Below are 15840 nucleotides of genomic sequence, written 5' to 3' on the forward strand. Positions count from 1 at the left end.
TTCTACATTCTAATTACTATGAATTGTGCTACCTGTTTCAGGTTTCCTTTTGCTAAAAATCGGGTGCAAAGTTGTTTCTTCTAGTCAATTCTTTAACTAATAAAATTGCATGAAGACTTGATGGTCCTGTTTATGTTGAGTTGTCCCTGATTTCTTCAGAATTATTAAAAGAAGCTAACAGGAGGCTGGGGAGGACACCGGGTGTTGATACAAAGCACTTCCTCTAATTGTCTCTCTCAGGCATTGCTTTTCATCATCCTGTTTGCCTGCCCTTCTGCAGCTGCATGTTTTTCTGACCATTTTTTCACTTCAACAGCTTGTTTTAGGGAAAACAACACATTTTAATTTTAAGGCTGACTTATACCTTCTGGTATAACTATTATCCCATCACAGCTGGGGATATACCTGTGAAGGAACAGTCCACTGCCAAAGGGACTAACTCTAACTTGTAAAAATATTGAGGCAAAACTCATTTGATTATCCACTGGTAAGTGACAGAAATGCCAGTTTTAGGTGATAAGGGGTATTTCTACACATTTTACTAAGTTCCTGTCTGATTTCTTTTGTCCCAAGTCCAATATATATTAACAAGTGTATTGTCCCCTGCTGGAACCCATCATAAAAATATCCTGTTTGTTGCATGTTTTGCTGACTCTGGTATTCTCCACTATTTACATCCAGCACAGCAAATTTGAAATCACACAAGATACTGACTGCTGTCTTGGCTAAATTACTCTCTGTTCGTTCCTCTTTCAACTAGTAATTGAGGTACACCCACTAAAAAGAAATGTAATATTATACAATCTGTATTACAAAGTAAAAAAAAAAAAAAAACAATTGAGCCCCTAGATGTGAAAAACATTCAGCTTGAAGTACAAACTCACAGTGGTGACATTTTAGCAAACTTACCCAGTTATGTTAATTCTAGCCAGATTATCAGCATGCATGGATATTAGTTGTGTTATGTGCGTGCTATGATTACACACAGCTTCCACAGAAATAGGTTTGGCCTCATTTCCTTTTGTTTAGCATGTTATTTCTCCACAGCAACTGCATACAGAACTAGCTAAAGTGCTTTCTGCTGATCTCCTGTCATCTTTGCATCGGCCTGCTTGAAAACCAGATAGCTTTACTTTCCCCCAGGTCTTAAAAAAACACCATCCCAGCTCCATAGCCAGGTTCAGAAAGGAAAAACAGAAAACATGAACAGAAAAACACACTGTCACCCATCTGTAAGGAAATGCTGTCGCCTTCTAGTCTGCAGGAAAATGCTGAGTCAAAGCATCCAGCTGTGACAGCACTTCCACAGCTCCTGAGCTATTTACACAGCCCACCAAATAATGGCTGTTTGCTTACAGTTACCCTGCTAATGGGAATATTAAATTTATATTAAATTAATATAGAATATTAAATTAATTGATCTTATATTAAATATAATATTATTTTATAATATTTAATATTCTATTTTTTTATATTATATTAATAAATATAATAATAAATTAAATAATTAAAATGCTAATAATAGATGTTACTCAACTTGTTATTCCTGAGCACAAGAAGCACCATGGTACACACCTGACAGAGCTTCCTCCCAAGTTCAGCATCTCCCAAGTGCCACTGCTACTCTCTTGAAAACACTTTTATCTGCAGACCAAAAAGCCGACACCCTCCTAACCAAGGAAGCCCATATTGAAATCTCAGCAGGCAAAAGGGGAGGCAGCCATGATTGGATTCACAATTCCATCTCCCACAGCAGAGAAGGAGAAAACTTCTAGAAGAGTCTCATCAGCTCAGAATAAAAATTGTAATTATCACTTAGAATCACTAATCCTTAGATTAATCATTTCATTTCTTTACTTTATGACTGAGCAGAATTTCTTTTCTCCCCATAGGAATAACAGCCTCCCAAATCAAGCACAAACTTTGGAGTCCTGTGCAGCACAGAAAACACATGAGTTCTCAATCACCCCAAACCAAACACCCTGAGAGTTTGCATTCACAAGCTTCAGCATGGGAAATGGGCTTTCCCTATTTTGCTTTCATCTTGCAAGTAGAATTAAATTCCTCTTATCTACTGGAATTAACAAACCACTTGGCAAATAAAGCCCCTAAAACATTCAAGTATAAAGAAAATAGGAAATATATGTTGACAGGGAAACAATAATTCTGTTCATCTAAAAGCTTCTAACTATTAAAAGGAGGGAGTAAAAAATCAGTACGCCAGACAATTTACACTTAAACTCCCACAGAATGTCCTTTTTTTTAAAGGCTTTTTTTTCCCCTTGACAGGATAAATCCTCACCTTTCACAGCATTACAGGAGAAGTGAAGAAAAAAACAGGTACTTCCTTTTATAATTAGGCAAAGGGATTTTTAATTAAAAGTTAACTATTTTCAGCTGCTTGAAATTTTCAGGTAGTTTCCTTATTCTTAAGGAAACCTTCTTATAGGTAGCCAGCAAATAATCATATATCACAATCATATATTGAGTAGAGATTATTTATTATCCTGTTCAAATGGATTTGTTATCTCTTTTCCTTCAGAGGATTCTTTTCACAAGGTCACAGATCCATCAGGGTTGGAAGAAACCTTCAAGAGCATCTAGTCCCACATTAAACATTTAGGAAAAGGCATCACTCAAGGCTTTTTCCTAGAATAAGATTTCTTGCTGAGGTTGTCAGCTTTTCTGCTGTCCTTTAAAGCAGAGAAAACTATGTCAGTATATCTAAAACTGTTTATTCTGAGGAGTGGAGTAGAAAGCCACAGCTCCTTGATCTTAAAAAAGAAGGGGGAGGAGCAGCGGCAATGAATATTTAGTTCTGCTTCAATTCCTTCTGCCTTCCTAGGATTTGCATAAATGTGTACTATTTGAAATGTATTTTTATCTTTCTATGTACATATTCAACTCTTTTCTTTACTAGCATGCCAGAGCACTTCTGGGATGGATAAAAAGACTTTCAAGAAAGAAGTACTTACAATCCTTAACCACACACTGAAACACTTAATTTGCAGAACTGAAATTTTACCCATCTGTTTGGTGATTCTGCTTAGTGCTAAAAAGTGCAGGGCCATGGAAATTTATTTATAGGAGCTTGAATATATGTGGAATACAGATATCTCCTGAGCTAGTTTTGGCATTGAGAAAGTAAATTTTTACTTCCTTAAGCATTCAAAAATGGAGAAAAGATGTTTCAATATGGATTCAGTAGAAATGGAATCTTGCTTTTGGCTTTCCTAATGCTCTGCGGAAGAACATGCCTGAGGGAATATCTGGAAGATCAAAAGCAATAGATAGCCATCAGGATAGAAACAACCACAGAATTTCAATTTATCATCCTATAAGCTCTGTTCCATTCACTAAGTGCAACTTGGTTTACTGTCAGTAGTTTTCTCTTTGACCGAGGTAGCCCAAAAATACTGTCTTCCTATAGTTTGGGATTACCATTTCCAGCCACCAAAATGTCCACTGTAGAAAAAATCCTATAGTGATACTTCTAACTTCAACAAATTGTCTTCACATAGAACTAGCAAAATAATTGGAATTTTTCCAAATTAGTGCTGCCCTCTAGTTGAGACCCGAAGAAGGGTTTACTTGTCCATTTTTTACAGCTTTATCTGCAGATCTAAGTTATAATTTCTAGTAACATCTTTCCTCTCACATTTATCTTTTTAGACCATTTGGCCACAGGTACCAGAACTAAATATATTAAAAGGTGTTTATAAACATAACAAGCACAACACTTTCTGCTTAGGTATCCAGCCTTGTATGCTTGAGTTCATACTTCTTATAAGAAGAATAAAATCTTTAAAAGGTATAGTCCAAACCTCAGTCTTGAGAAATATGAGGAAAGATTTCTATTTATCAGGGAAAATCTGAGACAGTGGAACTTTTGGCAATACAGATCTGAAAATCATGAAAACTTTAGCTGCTTCCTGTCCAGAATTTGGCCTTGGAACCATCTTTAAATTCCATTTATGGACTTTTGATTAAATCAGCTGTACTTGCATTGGCAACCACAGACAATAGTCGTGTTAAGGTGTGAATGTGTGGGGGGATGGTATAAAAAGATTTCTAAGTTTATGCAGCTAAACACAAAAATTTTAATAAGCATAAACTTATTTTGGATTCACTCCATTAAATGTCCATTAATTACATTCAGTGATATTTTTTCCACTTTTTCCCACATTTGAAAAAAAATATTACTTCCATTCCTTCTTTTTTTCCAGTTGACATCTGTGCATACATCATCCACAATCCCCATGTAAACTTTAAGTCCTCATTTAAGTGGGCTGGGTCCAGGCCATTTCACACAGACTGAAACCTTCCCCTAGTGAAGCCTGGAAAGCAACACTGATAATCCAGGATGGCTTTGTTGCAGCTGAGGACACAGAGAGGAGCATCAGTCACAGCTGCATTTTTCTAGGGCCTGATGTCTCAGGGATGTTCACTGCCAGCGTGGGCTGAAAGTTCCTGCAAACTGTCACACATCTTCCAGGCAAAGCCTCACTTACAGACAGTGCTACACGAGAATTTTATCACCTCAGAAGAGTTTATATTCTGCTGGCATGAGGCTGTGTTGTATGGGGTTTTTTTACATAAGGACAGTGTTAGCTATGCAGTGTAGGATAGGGAATGGGAAATCAGCACACATCAGCCTGGGCTGCAAAACAGAGTTAAATTGAATCAGGGCCATGAATTGCAATATCATCTACTCCAAGGGAGAGGCTGCAGCTTCACATAAAGAGTGGTTTTCCAAGGAGTCACATTTGCAAGGGATCACAATATACTTAATAAGTATTAACCTCTCTGCAACAAAAATGACCTCATTATCCTTCTTGTTTACTACAGAAAGGACAACATTATTTACATGTTTACTGATGTAAGTGTTGATATCAGTGGTTACACACACTGTGTGACATGGCGCTGAAATCCTTGCAAGCTTCACCTGCCATTCCCAAACCAAAATTAAATTTTTGCCAATGTTTATTGCAAGTGTAGTGACTTTTATATTATTCATGCTTTGTTTTGGCTCTTCCCCAAACCCTTTGCATTTGTATTTCTGCCCATTTCATTGCTGTGACCTTGGAGTTTGTCATCCTTGTGTATGAATTCTATATGGATGCTCATCATTACCTGCTAGACTTCCTGCCACGTGCAGCAGCCTGCAATACCAAAATTTATTTGTTCTGACCAACTTTCCCAAAGCTGACTGCTGACTTGAGAGAACAGTCTTTGATTGTCTCACTGTAACAAAGATTCCTTTCATCCTCAGCCATTGCTCCCTTTGATGTTATTTCACGCTTGCTGTTTTCAAAGTTTGCCTGAGAGTTTTATTTGACCTACTGATCATAATGCATTTAAGTTTGTAATGGGTAATGGATATCTAAGTTATAGCTGCTGATGCAGGGTTTATATTCTTCCCATGGTGTGAGAGGAGCTTTGTATAAAAGTTATTGCTGACATCTTCATAGTGCAACTCAGACATCTTAATATAGTGCCATGTTATTATTTCATTACTGCTGCTTCACACTAATTCATTATTTATAAACACGTGTGCTTCTGCCTCAGTGAGTAGCTGGAAATTTATTCCCATACCCAGAATCTCATTTTAAGATCCCAGTCTGTTACTCTTCTGGAACTTCAAGATTGCCTTATATTTTATTTACTACCAGTGTCATTCCAATACAGCAAACAGAGTAAGGTGGTGGAGAGGTAACTGCTGTCACTGGCTGCAAACACAAGGATGGCTTATTTTGGCAACTGCCCCAGTACAAGTAGTTCTGTGATATTGTAATTTTAATGTCAAAAAGCTCATACCTCAATATGGAATTAGTCATAAAATTACAGAAGTTCAAGTCTAGTTACTGTAACCCAGGCAAAGTAGCCCAGCCCTGAATTCCTAAGAGATATATGACACCAGAAAAATAAAAGTAGGAATGTTTTTAACACAGAGATGTTTAGGGAGCTTTCGTCACACAAAAGAGAATCAGTAAAAAACCAAAGAGGGGTCATGATAGCATGTCATTTCAGGTTCTTAATATTCTGTGATACAAAAGAATTTCTATTTTTGAATTAATAGGAAAATGACATATTTCTGTAAATTTATAGAACACGATTGAAGTATAATTTGTCATTTAAAACATAAGCATTTAAAAATACATTACTGTAAATTGCAAGATTTCTTTTGTCTTCCAGAAGATTTAACACCTGTCAAAAGACAGCAACTTAGATTAGACAGCAGTTTAGATTGAAAATCAGCCTATAAAGTAGATCTCAGGTTAAAAGGTAAAAATTACCGTAGATTCTTAGGAGCTTAAATTCAGTTTTCAGGACTATACAATAGAACTTAATGGCATGAAATACAGATCTGCACAGTAAGATTCACAAAAGCAGGTCTAATTTATGCAATTTTTTCTGATTTTTTTTTTCCATGACATATCTATTTAGGACAACTTCAGAAGGGTTTCAAAACTAATAGCATAGCTGGCACAAAGTAGTTGCTCTTTTAAGTTTCACTCCAAGTTGGTATTTGACCTGAAAATCTCGTGATACTTTATCAGCTTTGAACATAAAGCCAAGGGAAAATTTAACCCTTGGAAGGTTAAGCAGCTGCTTGGATTTGTAGTTTTCTATAGTCTGGATTAGCATGTAAAACACTTCTGGCAAGTGGATGAATAATGGCTTTTTCACAGTTTTTTTTTGTTTTGTTTTGCTTTGTTTGTTTGTTGTTGAACGTTGGTTGGTTGGTTGGTTGGTTGATTTGTGTTGGTTTGTTTTGTTGGGGATTTTTGGAAGACATAAACGTTCTGCTTCATTCCCAGTGCAGAAGTTTTAGTTCCTCTCTCTCTCTTGCTGGACCCTCCGTCATTGAGGTACTTTTAGAATATGACCCCTCTCATATGGCAATGACCTAAAATACTTTCAGACAAATAATCAAATAAAAGTAATAATTTTATTGTCCTGGAAGACCATGACCACCCTGAAGTTGGAAACTTCAGAAATATTAGAAACAATCCTTTTTTCTTGCTTCAGCTGGACCTTTTTTAATGCAAGACACACAATATTGAATTGTTTCTTTACATTTACAGTGCTCATTCCTTTTTTTTTTTTTTACATCAAAACATATTCCCTTACCCCAGGGAAGACACATAAATATATATTCCCTTATGTAAGGAGGATGCATTTCTGATAACTGGGATTCAGTAGATAGTGAAGATTTTATTTTCCTGATACAGCTAATACAATAGAGAAAGACACAAAGATGTACTTAAGAAAGACATAGAATTTAAATGCATATGGACAGTAAAATGTAAAGTTCTTCCATAAAATTATCCAAATAATACCGGTGGAGATTTTTTAGAAAACACTTCTATGCTAGAAAGTGCATTTGTCTAGCATAACATTTTTCAAGCATTTTCAAAATCAATGCTCTTAGAAGAATTAAGGATGACACTGAGGATGTGAAGGAAGAGACAGGATCATCAGATTTGTCAGGTGCCCATTGAATTCCCAGTAATGACAGAAGTGGTGCAAAGTGCTGACAGGTCAAAGGCTGACTTTTCAGTCTTCTTCACTGCAGCTGAACAAGCTGATTGCTTTCAAAAATGAAAATCAAGAGATGACTGCCCACTAGCCTGAGATTGGTAACAAGAGGCTGAATATTACAGCGCTCCAAAGAGTGTATCTGCCCATTCTCAGGACAGATCATTGTCCTTAAAGATTTGAGCTACTTATTCTGTGACTTGGTGCTCAGTTTAAATTGTTTAGTATAAGCCTTCTTGGTAACCCTTTCTGGACAGTTTCACTTTGACTGTGAAATTAACAATTTCACCACACTTTTGCTATCAACCCTTTCCAGGCCAGCTTATCATAGAAGAAGATAATTTTTTTTCTGGAGAGCAAGGATAACATCAAATTCAACAGAATTCAGAATAAACTCTGGCAACTCTTTTTGCCACAGACCACTCATCCACTGAACTGTGACCTCTTCCCAAGTAATGCTTGTGTCATCTGTGTCATCCATGATACTGAACTACCTCCAAAAGTCATTGAAGCAGGGTTTTTTCTGGATAAGCTTGGGAAATGTCTTTTTTAGACCTTTCAAGTGCTGATCACTCCCTTATTCACTGGTTGGAGTAAGGAGATCTTATCAGAAGCAGACCGTGATTTTTCCAGGGGTTCATGGGAACTTTTAATCAAGCTTGTGGCAGGTGGCATTACCCTAAACAAGGGGAAATTTGAAATCCATGGCTTGTTTCTCAGTGTTTCCTAAGATCTGGCTCTGTGAGGGCACTTTGAGCAATTGTGTAGTAACCTTGACCTTTAAGTTGTCTCTGTGACTTGTAGGAAAATTTTCCAAAACCTCTTGTGGCCCTGGGGTTCCCACTGCAATGAATTTTGAAAGACTTTAGCATACATTCTCCTTTTGCCACCCAGCAGAAGGGTCAAACTGTCTTTTAGCAGCCTTCAAGCCCAAGGCTCTTTCCTCTTCATTACCTCCAATATGGATTGTACACCCACCACATCCAAGACAAGAGTTCTGTCAAATTTAGCTTTTAAAGCAACACTTATGCATAGCCACAGGGTTACTAACATCAGTCAGAGATTGCCTTGAACTTATGATGATTATTATATGCAAAGACACTTCATAATTAAAACCAAAGTTGGTAATCAAACAACAAAACTCCAGAACAAATGACAGAAAGTGACAGCAGCATGGTACTGAAGTTGCAAGTCACCCATTTTAAGGAATGACTAACTAGAGTAGGAGTGAAGGGTGGAATCTGATGGAGCAGTGTAAACTCATAAGTGGCACAGAGAAAGTGAAAGGGAAATGTATGCTTGCTCATTCTTGAAGAGATAGCAAGCATACATTTCCCTTTCACTTTCTCTGTGAACCTACACAGGTGTGTAGGTTGGAACCTACAACTGGACAAGACAACAGAAGAAAATCCACAGAAGGTTCTTCTAAACAAAGAATACACATCTGGCTCAGGAAATCCCTCAGCAGATACCCACTGATGGTGGCTGTCAGGAATGGGATGTTACTTGTTTGGATTGTCTGATCCTGTGGCTGTTCAGATTGCAGGTGACAACCTCTGGACATAATCACTGTCATTCTTCCTGAGGGCAGTGATTATGTCCAGAGGTTCCCCATGCTCAGCAGACAAATGTCATGAGAGCCATAAGGTACTGCCGTTCTTACACAGGGCCAAGGACCACGATTCTCTATCAAAGTGTGATGTGTAAGCACAGCTACAGAGCTCATCTCTTCAGTTTCAGGTGGAGGCTGGGAAAGCTGTGTAGGTTTTGTGCTTACAACTGTTAATTGAGTTATAACTTTTAGGCAACTGTCAGTGGAACAGAGCAGGCTGATATTAATGCAAAGCAAGTCTTCACATCCCTATTTCCTCATGCTGTTACTGTAACCCCAAGCTGCCCTGAGCACAGTCTGAAATCAGCATCAGAGCAGCTGTGCAGTACAGCACGCTTATGCAACCACGCTGGCTGCTATTGTATTTGTTAACACAGATGTTTGTTTCTTAAAAAAACATCCCATCAATTCTCACAGAAACAAAATAGATTTTCAGATAGATGAAATACTGAATAAATCGATATTTAATAAGCAAATGGCTTTAATAGTAATTGTGTGCGCTTGTACTTTCAAATCCAAAGGATCAGTGAAAGTTCACCTGCTCCAGAAAGCATTGCTTTACCCTGCTGAACGCCCAGACCTGCTGCCAACACCTTCCGTGCGGTGCAGCGCTGCCTGGGAGTCCGGGCTGCGCTGGGGAACAGTGCAAGCATCCTCATGGTCACTGCCGGGCGCTTCGGGGACACGCCGGAGCCCAGGTGCACCTCACGGCTTTGCCCGGCCATCGTACGAGCCCAGCACCAGCGGGACAGGAAAATGCAGAGGGAGATCTCAGAGATCTCAGCCGCAGGGCGAGGGAGGCCGGGCGGAGCGGTGGCTGCCGGCAGGTGGGAGCGGGCTGCGGCTGGGGCCGAGACCCGGGCAGAAGTTTCTGCGGGGCGGGGGTGCTGCAGCAGCTCTGCCCGCAGCAGCGGCGGGGCCGGAGCCGCAGCAAGGCACGGAGGGGGATGTAGTCCGCGGGGCTGCCTACACTTCCCAAGGTGCCGCCGTGCCATACTGAGCGGAGCCGTGCCGTGCCGAGCCGAGCCGAGCGGAGCCGCGGCGGGACTGCGGGCGCCGGCACCTGGCGGCGGGGGCGGAGCGCGGCGCGGCCCCGCTGCGCGGCGGGCGGGGACGGAGCCGGAGCCGGAGCTGGAGCCGGAGCCGCCCGCGGGGCGCGGTGACGGTGACGGCGGCGGCGGCGGCAGCGCCATGAGCACCGGCACAGGTAGGCGGGCGCGGGGGGCGGCCGGGACCCCCCGGGGCATCTCTGCCGCTGCCCAGCTCGGGTCCGTCTCGTTGCAGCGCGGGGTGCGGGCAGCGGCAGCTGGATAAAAATTGCTCACCTAAAGCCACCCGAAAATACGAGAATCTGTGTGTGCGCCTGTGGCGGGGGGAGCTGCCGCAGCCGCGGGCGCTGCCGGAGCCTCGGGCGCTGTCGGGCGGGAGGGGCTGCGGACCCAGCGCGGGGCTCCGGCAGAGCCGCCCCCGCCCCGGGCGTCCCCCACAGCCCCGGCCCGCAGCTCGCAGCCCCGGGCATTCCCCGCAGCCCCGGCCGGAGCCCTCAGGACGGGCTGGAGCGGCCGCGGCCGGGCCGCCCCGGCTCCATCCCTGCCGGTACCCAGCGGATCGGCGCGGCCCCGCAGCCGAGGTGCGGCGCGGGCGGCATCAGCTGGTGCCCCGGCATCCCGGGTGGGAACACACAGCTTTTCAGACGGGGATATTTGGGTTAAAAACCGGCCTTTTTTGCTGGGTGAGATATTGTGGCGGTAGAGAAGGTGGATGTCAGGGATGTGCCACGGTGCCCAAGCTAGGATTGGCGCCCGGAGGAATCCAGTTGCCCAGGGCAATACAAAACTAATTTATCCTGTGATACATGCAGGATTTGAGAACTGACTTGGAACTGTATTTTTTAGCGATTCAGCATTCATCTGCGTTGAGTGTCGGCGGGGGGTGGTTACTTCAGAGCACAGCCGATTGCAAAATATTACAGTCCTTAAGGCAAATGCAGGGTTGTGCACAGAGGAGAGGGGACTGTGGGAGGTGGTTGTGTATTTCGTTTGTGAGGGTAACTGTAGTGCTAAATATACGCTCTACCACAACAACAGGGAGAGGCTGAATAGCTACAATTATGTGGTGACTCTGTATGTCAACATGCTTAATCATACCACATCCTCGCAGCGAGCCAAAGGGGAGCCTGCTGCAAGCAGAGAGGAGAACGAGCTCCGGTTAGGACAGTGAGTGACCTGGGTCAGGCACCTGCTGCAGATTGCAGCTGAAAGCCGAGTCTGGCATTTCCTCGTGTTTGTTGATGGTGTAAGTGCTTTCGTGTGTGCTGATTGTCCACGTCCTCACATGGTCTGTGGGTGAAACACGGACTGCCAGCATGCTGGTCTTCTCTCTGGAAGTGCCCAGGCCAAGGCAGGTGTGCAGGTGAGAGCAAGGCATGTGTTGCAGGGTGTTTGAACTACAATAGAAATCCCCAGTCTGTTTCCTGCCTTTAAAGAGCATCGGGATAATTAACAAGGATGGTAACATCTCCTTTGGCAATGGTGAAATGCTGGTATGGAATCCTCTCCTTGGTCGCCTGGCTGTATGTAATGTTGAACTGAAGAACATGAAACACTGGGAAATGTTTAAATTCTATTGTGGTAGAACTGAGCCTGGTAGAGGAAATACTAGAGTGCAAATTTTTCTCTCTATAATATTTTAAATGTCAGTTAAATATATTCTGAAGTTATTAGCCCAGTAGAAAAGTTAGTGCAGAAGAGACTTGACACAATTCTATCTCAGTAATTGCTCCAAACACGGTGTAAATTAAATAGCAAAAAAGAACAGTGCCAAGATAAAAATAACATCCTGGGAAAAAAGAGGGTGGAAAAAAACCCTGAGAGTTCTTAGGTCTAATTTGAAAGAATAACTGGCAGTTTTAGGAGTTTTGGTTTTAAGTATAGGGTTAGCTTTGATCTTCACAGATTTTGATTTTGTGTCTCTGTGTGGGCTATGTAAACAACCTGCAATCAATTCTCATGATAAATTAAATGGGAGAAGCCCATATCTACTCAGTGAAATCAATGGAAATTTTCCATTAACATTGATGGGTCATGTATTGTACAACAAATTCAGTGCCATGGTTTGTTTAAAATTGCTGTTCCCAAAAGATTTCCACCAAAATTACTATGGAAAGGCTTTAATTCAAAGTTTGCTGTTTACTCTAACAGAAATATATTTCTAGTTCTGCAAAGAAAACAAGGATGCAGTGGTGTGATAAAATCAGCCTCACATAAGTTCCAATGAACTGCTGCATGTTTTGGTAATCTAGGAGAAATTCCCAGTATTTCTCTTACTCTTGAGGTGGAGCAAACAGTTGAGAATCTGCCTTATTACTCCAGAAACTTTTGCTCAGTGTGTGTCCTCTCTTGCACCAAGGCAGCACATCACTCACTGTCTGCATCAAGAGGGTTTCTGGCAGTGCTGTGACACTGCTTTGCCACTTTACCATAACATTTGGCATTAGATACAGAAATGCTTATATTTGGTAAGGGTGATGTAGTTTGTAATATATTGATAAAGGTAATACAATTTGAAATGGTTCAGTAGTACATGCATTGAGCCATTGTCCTGATGAATGGCTGCAGACTCAGGCTATAATTTTAAATCTAGAAAGCATATGATCACCTGGTATAGTAAGACACAGCTCAGATGCATCATTACGTGTGTTGTAATTAGATTTTTCCACACATGATTTTCCTCAGCTGCCTTCTATATATACTTACCATTGGTTTTGGCTGAGACTAATTCTAAGAAAGAGCCTATTCACTGATTTTTATACCTGGGAGATTTGCATGAAATGGTTGTGCTTTCAGGATACTAAAGGTACTTTTAAGAGTTTATAATACGGTTTTTCAGTCTAGTAATTAAGTTCTTTGCCATCTTGAAACCATAGCAAGAAGAACAGAATAGGTTAAATATTTGAGATTGTGAAAATGAGGTTCTCCTCAATTTCCAGAAATAGGGTAACATGATGTCTATTATTTAAGTGCAAAAAGGGAATCACAGAGCTAATTACATACTAGGTGAGTTATCTTAGATTAGATTAAATTAAATGTCATGACACAAATTCACACAGCTATTTAGTCTTTAAACTATTATATTAAAGGGGCAATTTGATTGCATGGATCAGAGAACAGCTAATGGAGTGTCACAGCCCGAATGGAGCAGGAATGTAGTGGCTCTGGTTACAAAAGAGGTTACTCAGGTTGGTCACACAGGGTCCAGCTCAGCTTGGAGATGATTAATTCCTTTTCAAAGTTCACATGCAACTATGCTGATAAGGATCCTCACTAGAGACAAAAGTTATGATTGTTTCAGACTGTGCTATATTTTATACTTAGATACAGAATTTTTCTTTCAGCCCTTCGTTCTTGGCACTGGTAAAAGAGCATTGAATTACTAGACAGGAGCACCAGGAGGTCAGCTTGCTTTGGAGTTTGCCTGCTAATGAACATGCTACCTTATAAGGTGCAATCCTACATGTTTCATAATTAAACAAGAGTAGAACTACTTCATTTCATTGCCATTTTAGCCAGGTTTCCCTGAAAAAACCCAACAACCTCTATTTCCTGATGGTATTTTCTTCCTGAAAATTGGGTTGAATTGCAAAGAGTCTATTTAATTTCTTAGACTGTAAAAATCAGGAAACTGTATCTTGGGATTTGTTAAGGTTTTGGGGGATTCTGTACAGCTCTTAAGAAAATGGTTTCAGCTCAGTGCATGTATCTTTTAAATGGCCGCATGTTCTTGGATGGTAGAAACGCACAGCACAGTTAGGAGAGGGTGAAGTAGGTCAGAAGAGATTCTCAGTGATGTCACATCGGCTGGTCACTCCTGTCTGCAGGACATCCTGTCTCCTGGTGGCCTTCCCGTGCTGCCCAGGTGCTGCAGCCCATCTCTGGAAAGGTGAATGGTTCTGCTTAACAGAATCCAGACATTTGGCTTTCTGAGTGACGTCTCCTCCTTGCTCATTTGTCTGTTTGCAGTGCAGCACCTGCCTGGTACTGAGCACCTTTCTGGGCTGGTATGGGCTGGTGTCTGTTCACTTCTGACTGCCCCTGCAGTACCAGGTACAAGCAGTCTGCTTTCAGTTTTGCTCCTCAGGACATTATTGCTTATGTACTTTATCACCAAGAATTATCTTTGACATGAAAACATAGAGTGTCACTGTCATATTTTCTGGAAAAATCCCTTTGCCAGGATTTCTTCTCCTGGGAAGCTGAGAAGCCTCAGAGAAAAATGAAAACAATAGTTATCTGATTGCTTCTCCTGTGTTTTGCTGCTTTGGGATGTGGTTGGAGATTGTTTATCCAACATATGAATTGTTTTTACTTAATGACCAATCACAGCCAGCTAGCTGTGTTGGGACTCTGGAAGAGGTCATGAGTTTTTCATTAGTATCTTGTTGAGCCTTCTGTAAGTATCCTTTCTCTATTCTTTACTACAGCTTTAATATAGCATTCTTTTATATAATATAAGTATATGAAATAATGAATTAGCCTTCTAAGAACATGGAGTCAGATTCATCATTTCCTTCCTGCCATGGGAGACCCCGAAAATACCACAATAGAGTTCTAAGAAATGTAGAGACAATTGAGAACTACCAGCATGGTTGCTTTTATCTCTCTTCTTCTGTGCAATGGGATGGCCAACATTCAAGAAGAAATGAAGAAATCCTGATTTTAGTTTTGTTCGATTTGACAAACAATTCATCTCTACACAAATTAAGGCTTTAGCAGTGGAAACTCCTCTTTCCTGACTGCTGTTAATTGTAAGCTCACTGCTGCATTTTCCAGTCCTCTGGGGGTTTGCTGGTACCATTAACTCACCTTTGGACCTTGGGTTCTCCAACCAAGCACCCAGCACTCACAGTAAAGAATTAAACACATTTGTGTTGAGAGGGCTTGTGCTGCATGGGGCTGTTAGAAACAGAGCTCTGTAAGTGCCAGGATGAAAGGGGGCCCAGGCAGCAGAGCTGGGTCTCTGCACAAGCCCAGCATCAGATGGAGGGTGGAGCATGGGCCTTGGAGATTATTGGACAATTTGCTGGCTTGCTCTCTGCATCCTTAAATATAACCTTAAGGCAAACATTTCTGAATTTATATTATTCCCTGTGTCAAGATCCATTAGCAGCATGTCAAGGTCCATAACTGTTACCATCTAAAACACTGGAATGTTTTCTTTCACAGCTTATTAGTTGATGTTCGTGCTCTGAAATCTAGATGGAGTGTTGTTCTGCATGAAGTGTGGTTACTTATTTTTCCATTTCAGATAAGAAATGTGAGATTAATAAAAACTTTGTTCAGTAAATATTTCTGTAGCTTTAGGAGCCAATTTTTCCCCTTTCTCTTTAAAATCAAATCTTTCTACTGGCATTAGTCAAATTGATCATTAACTATATATTGAAGACTCTCCTGATCTTATGGGACAAATTTCTTGATCTGTAGATGAAAGAAATCAAAGTCTAAGTGCAGGTGGCCGTGAAAAATACAAATTCCTCAATTGCAGGAGATCACTAGTGATGCTTTGAAAATACTTTAATGTTCTTAATTGCAGGCTGGTTTTTTCCTACTTAGAAACTGCTATTTTTAGGTTTAAGTAATGCTGTCATTGTAAAACAGTAACAGATTGCAGTTGCTCCTCATGGTGGATAT

At 41.1% G+C, this 15840-nt stretch overlaps 1 protein-coding gene across 7 annotated transcripts in view; it reads left to right on the forward strand.

Moving 5' to 3' along the window:
* The first annotated feature begins 10273 nt into the window (after positions 1-10273).
* Positions 10274-15840, forward strand: part of ABLIM2 (actin binding LIM protein family member 2) — a 130846-nt gene continuing 125279 nt past the window's right edge. For all 7 annotated transcript variants that reach the window (XM_058023895.1, XM_058023896.1, XM_058023898.1 and 4 more), the window contains exon 1: positions 10274-10361. In XM_058023895.1, coding sequence (XP_057879878.1) covers positions 10346-10361 — 16 coding nt within the window. In that variant the 5' untranslated portion in view covers positions 10274-10345. The remainder of the gene's footprint in view (positions 10362-15840) is intronic.

Source organism: Melospiza georgiana, chromosome 5 (genome assembly GCF_028018845.1).
Source record: "Melospiza georgiana isolate bMelGeo1 chromosome 5, bMelGeo1.pri, whole genome shotgun sequence".
In the NCBI taxonomy this organism is placed as follows: Eukaryota; Metazoa; Chordata; class Aves; order Passeriformes; family Passerellidae; genus Melospiza; species Melospiza georgiana.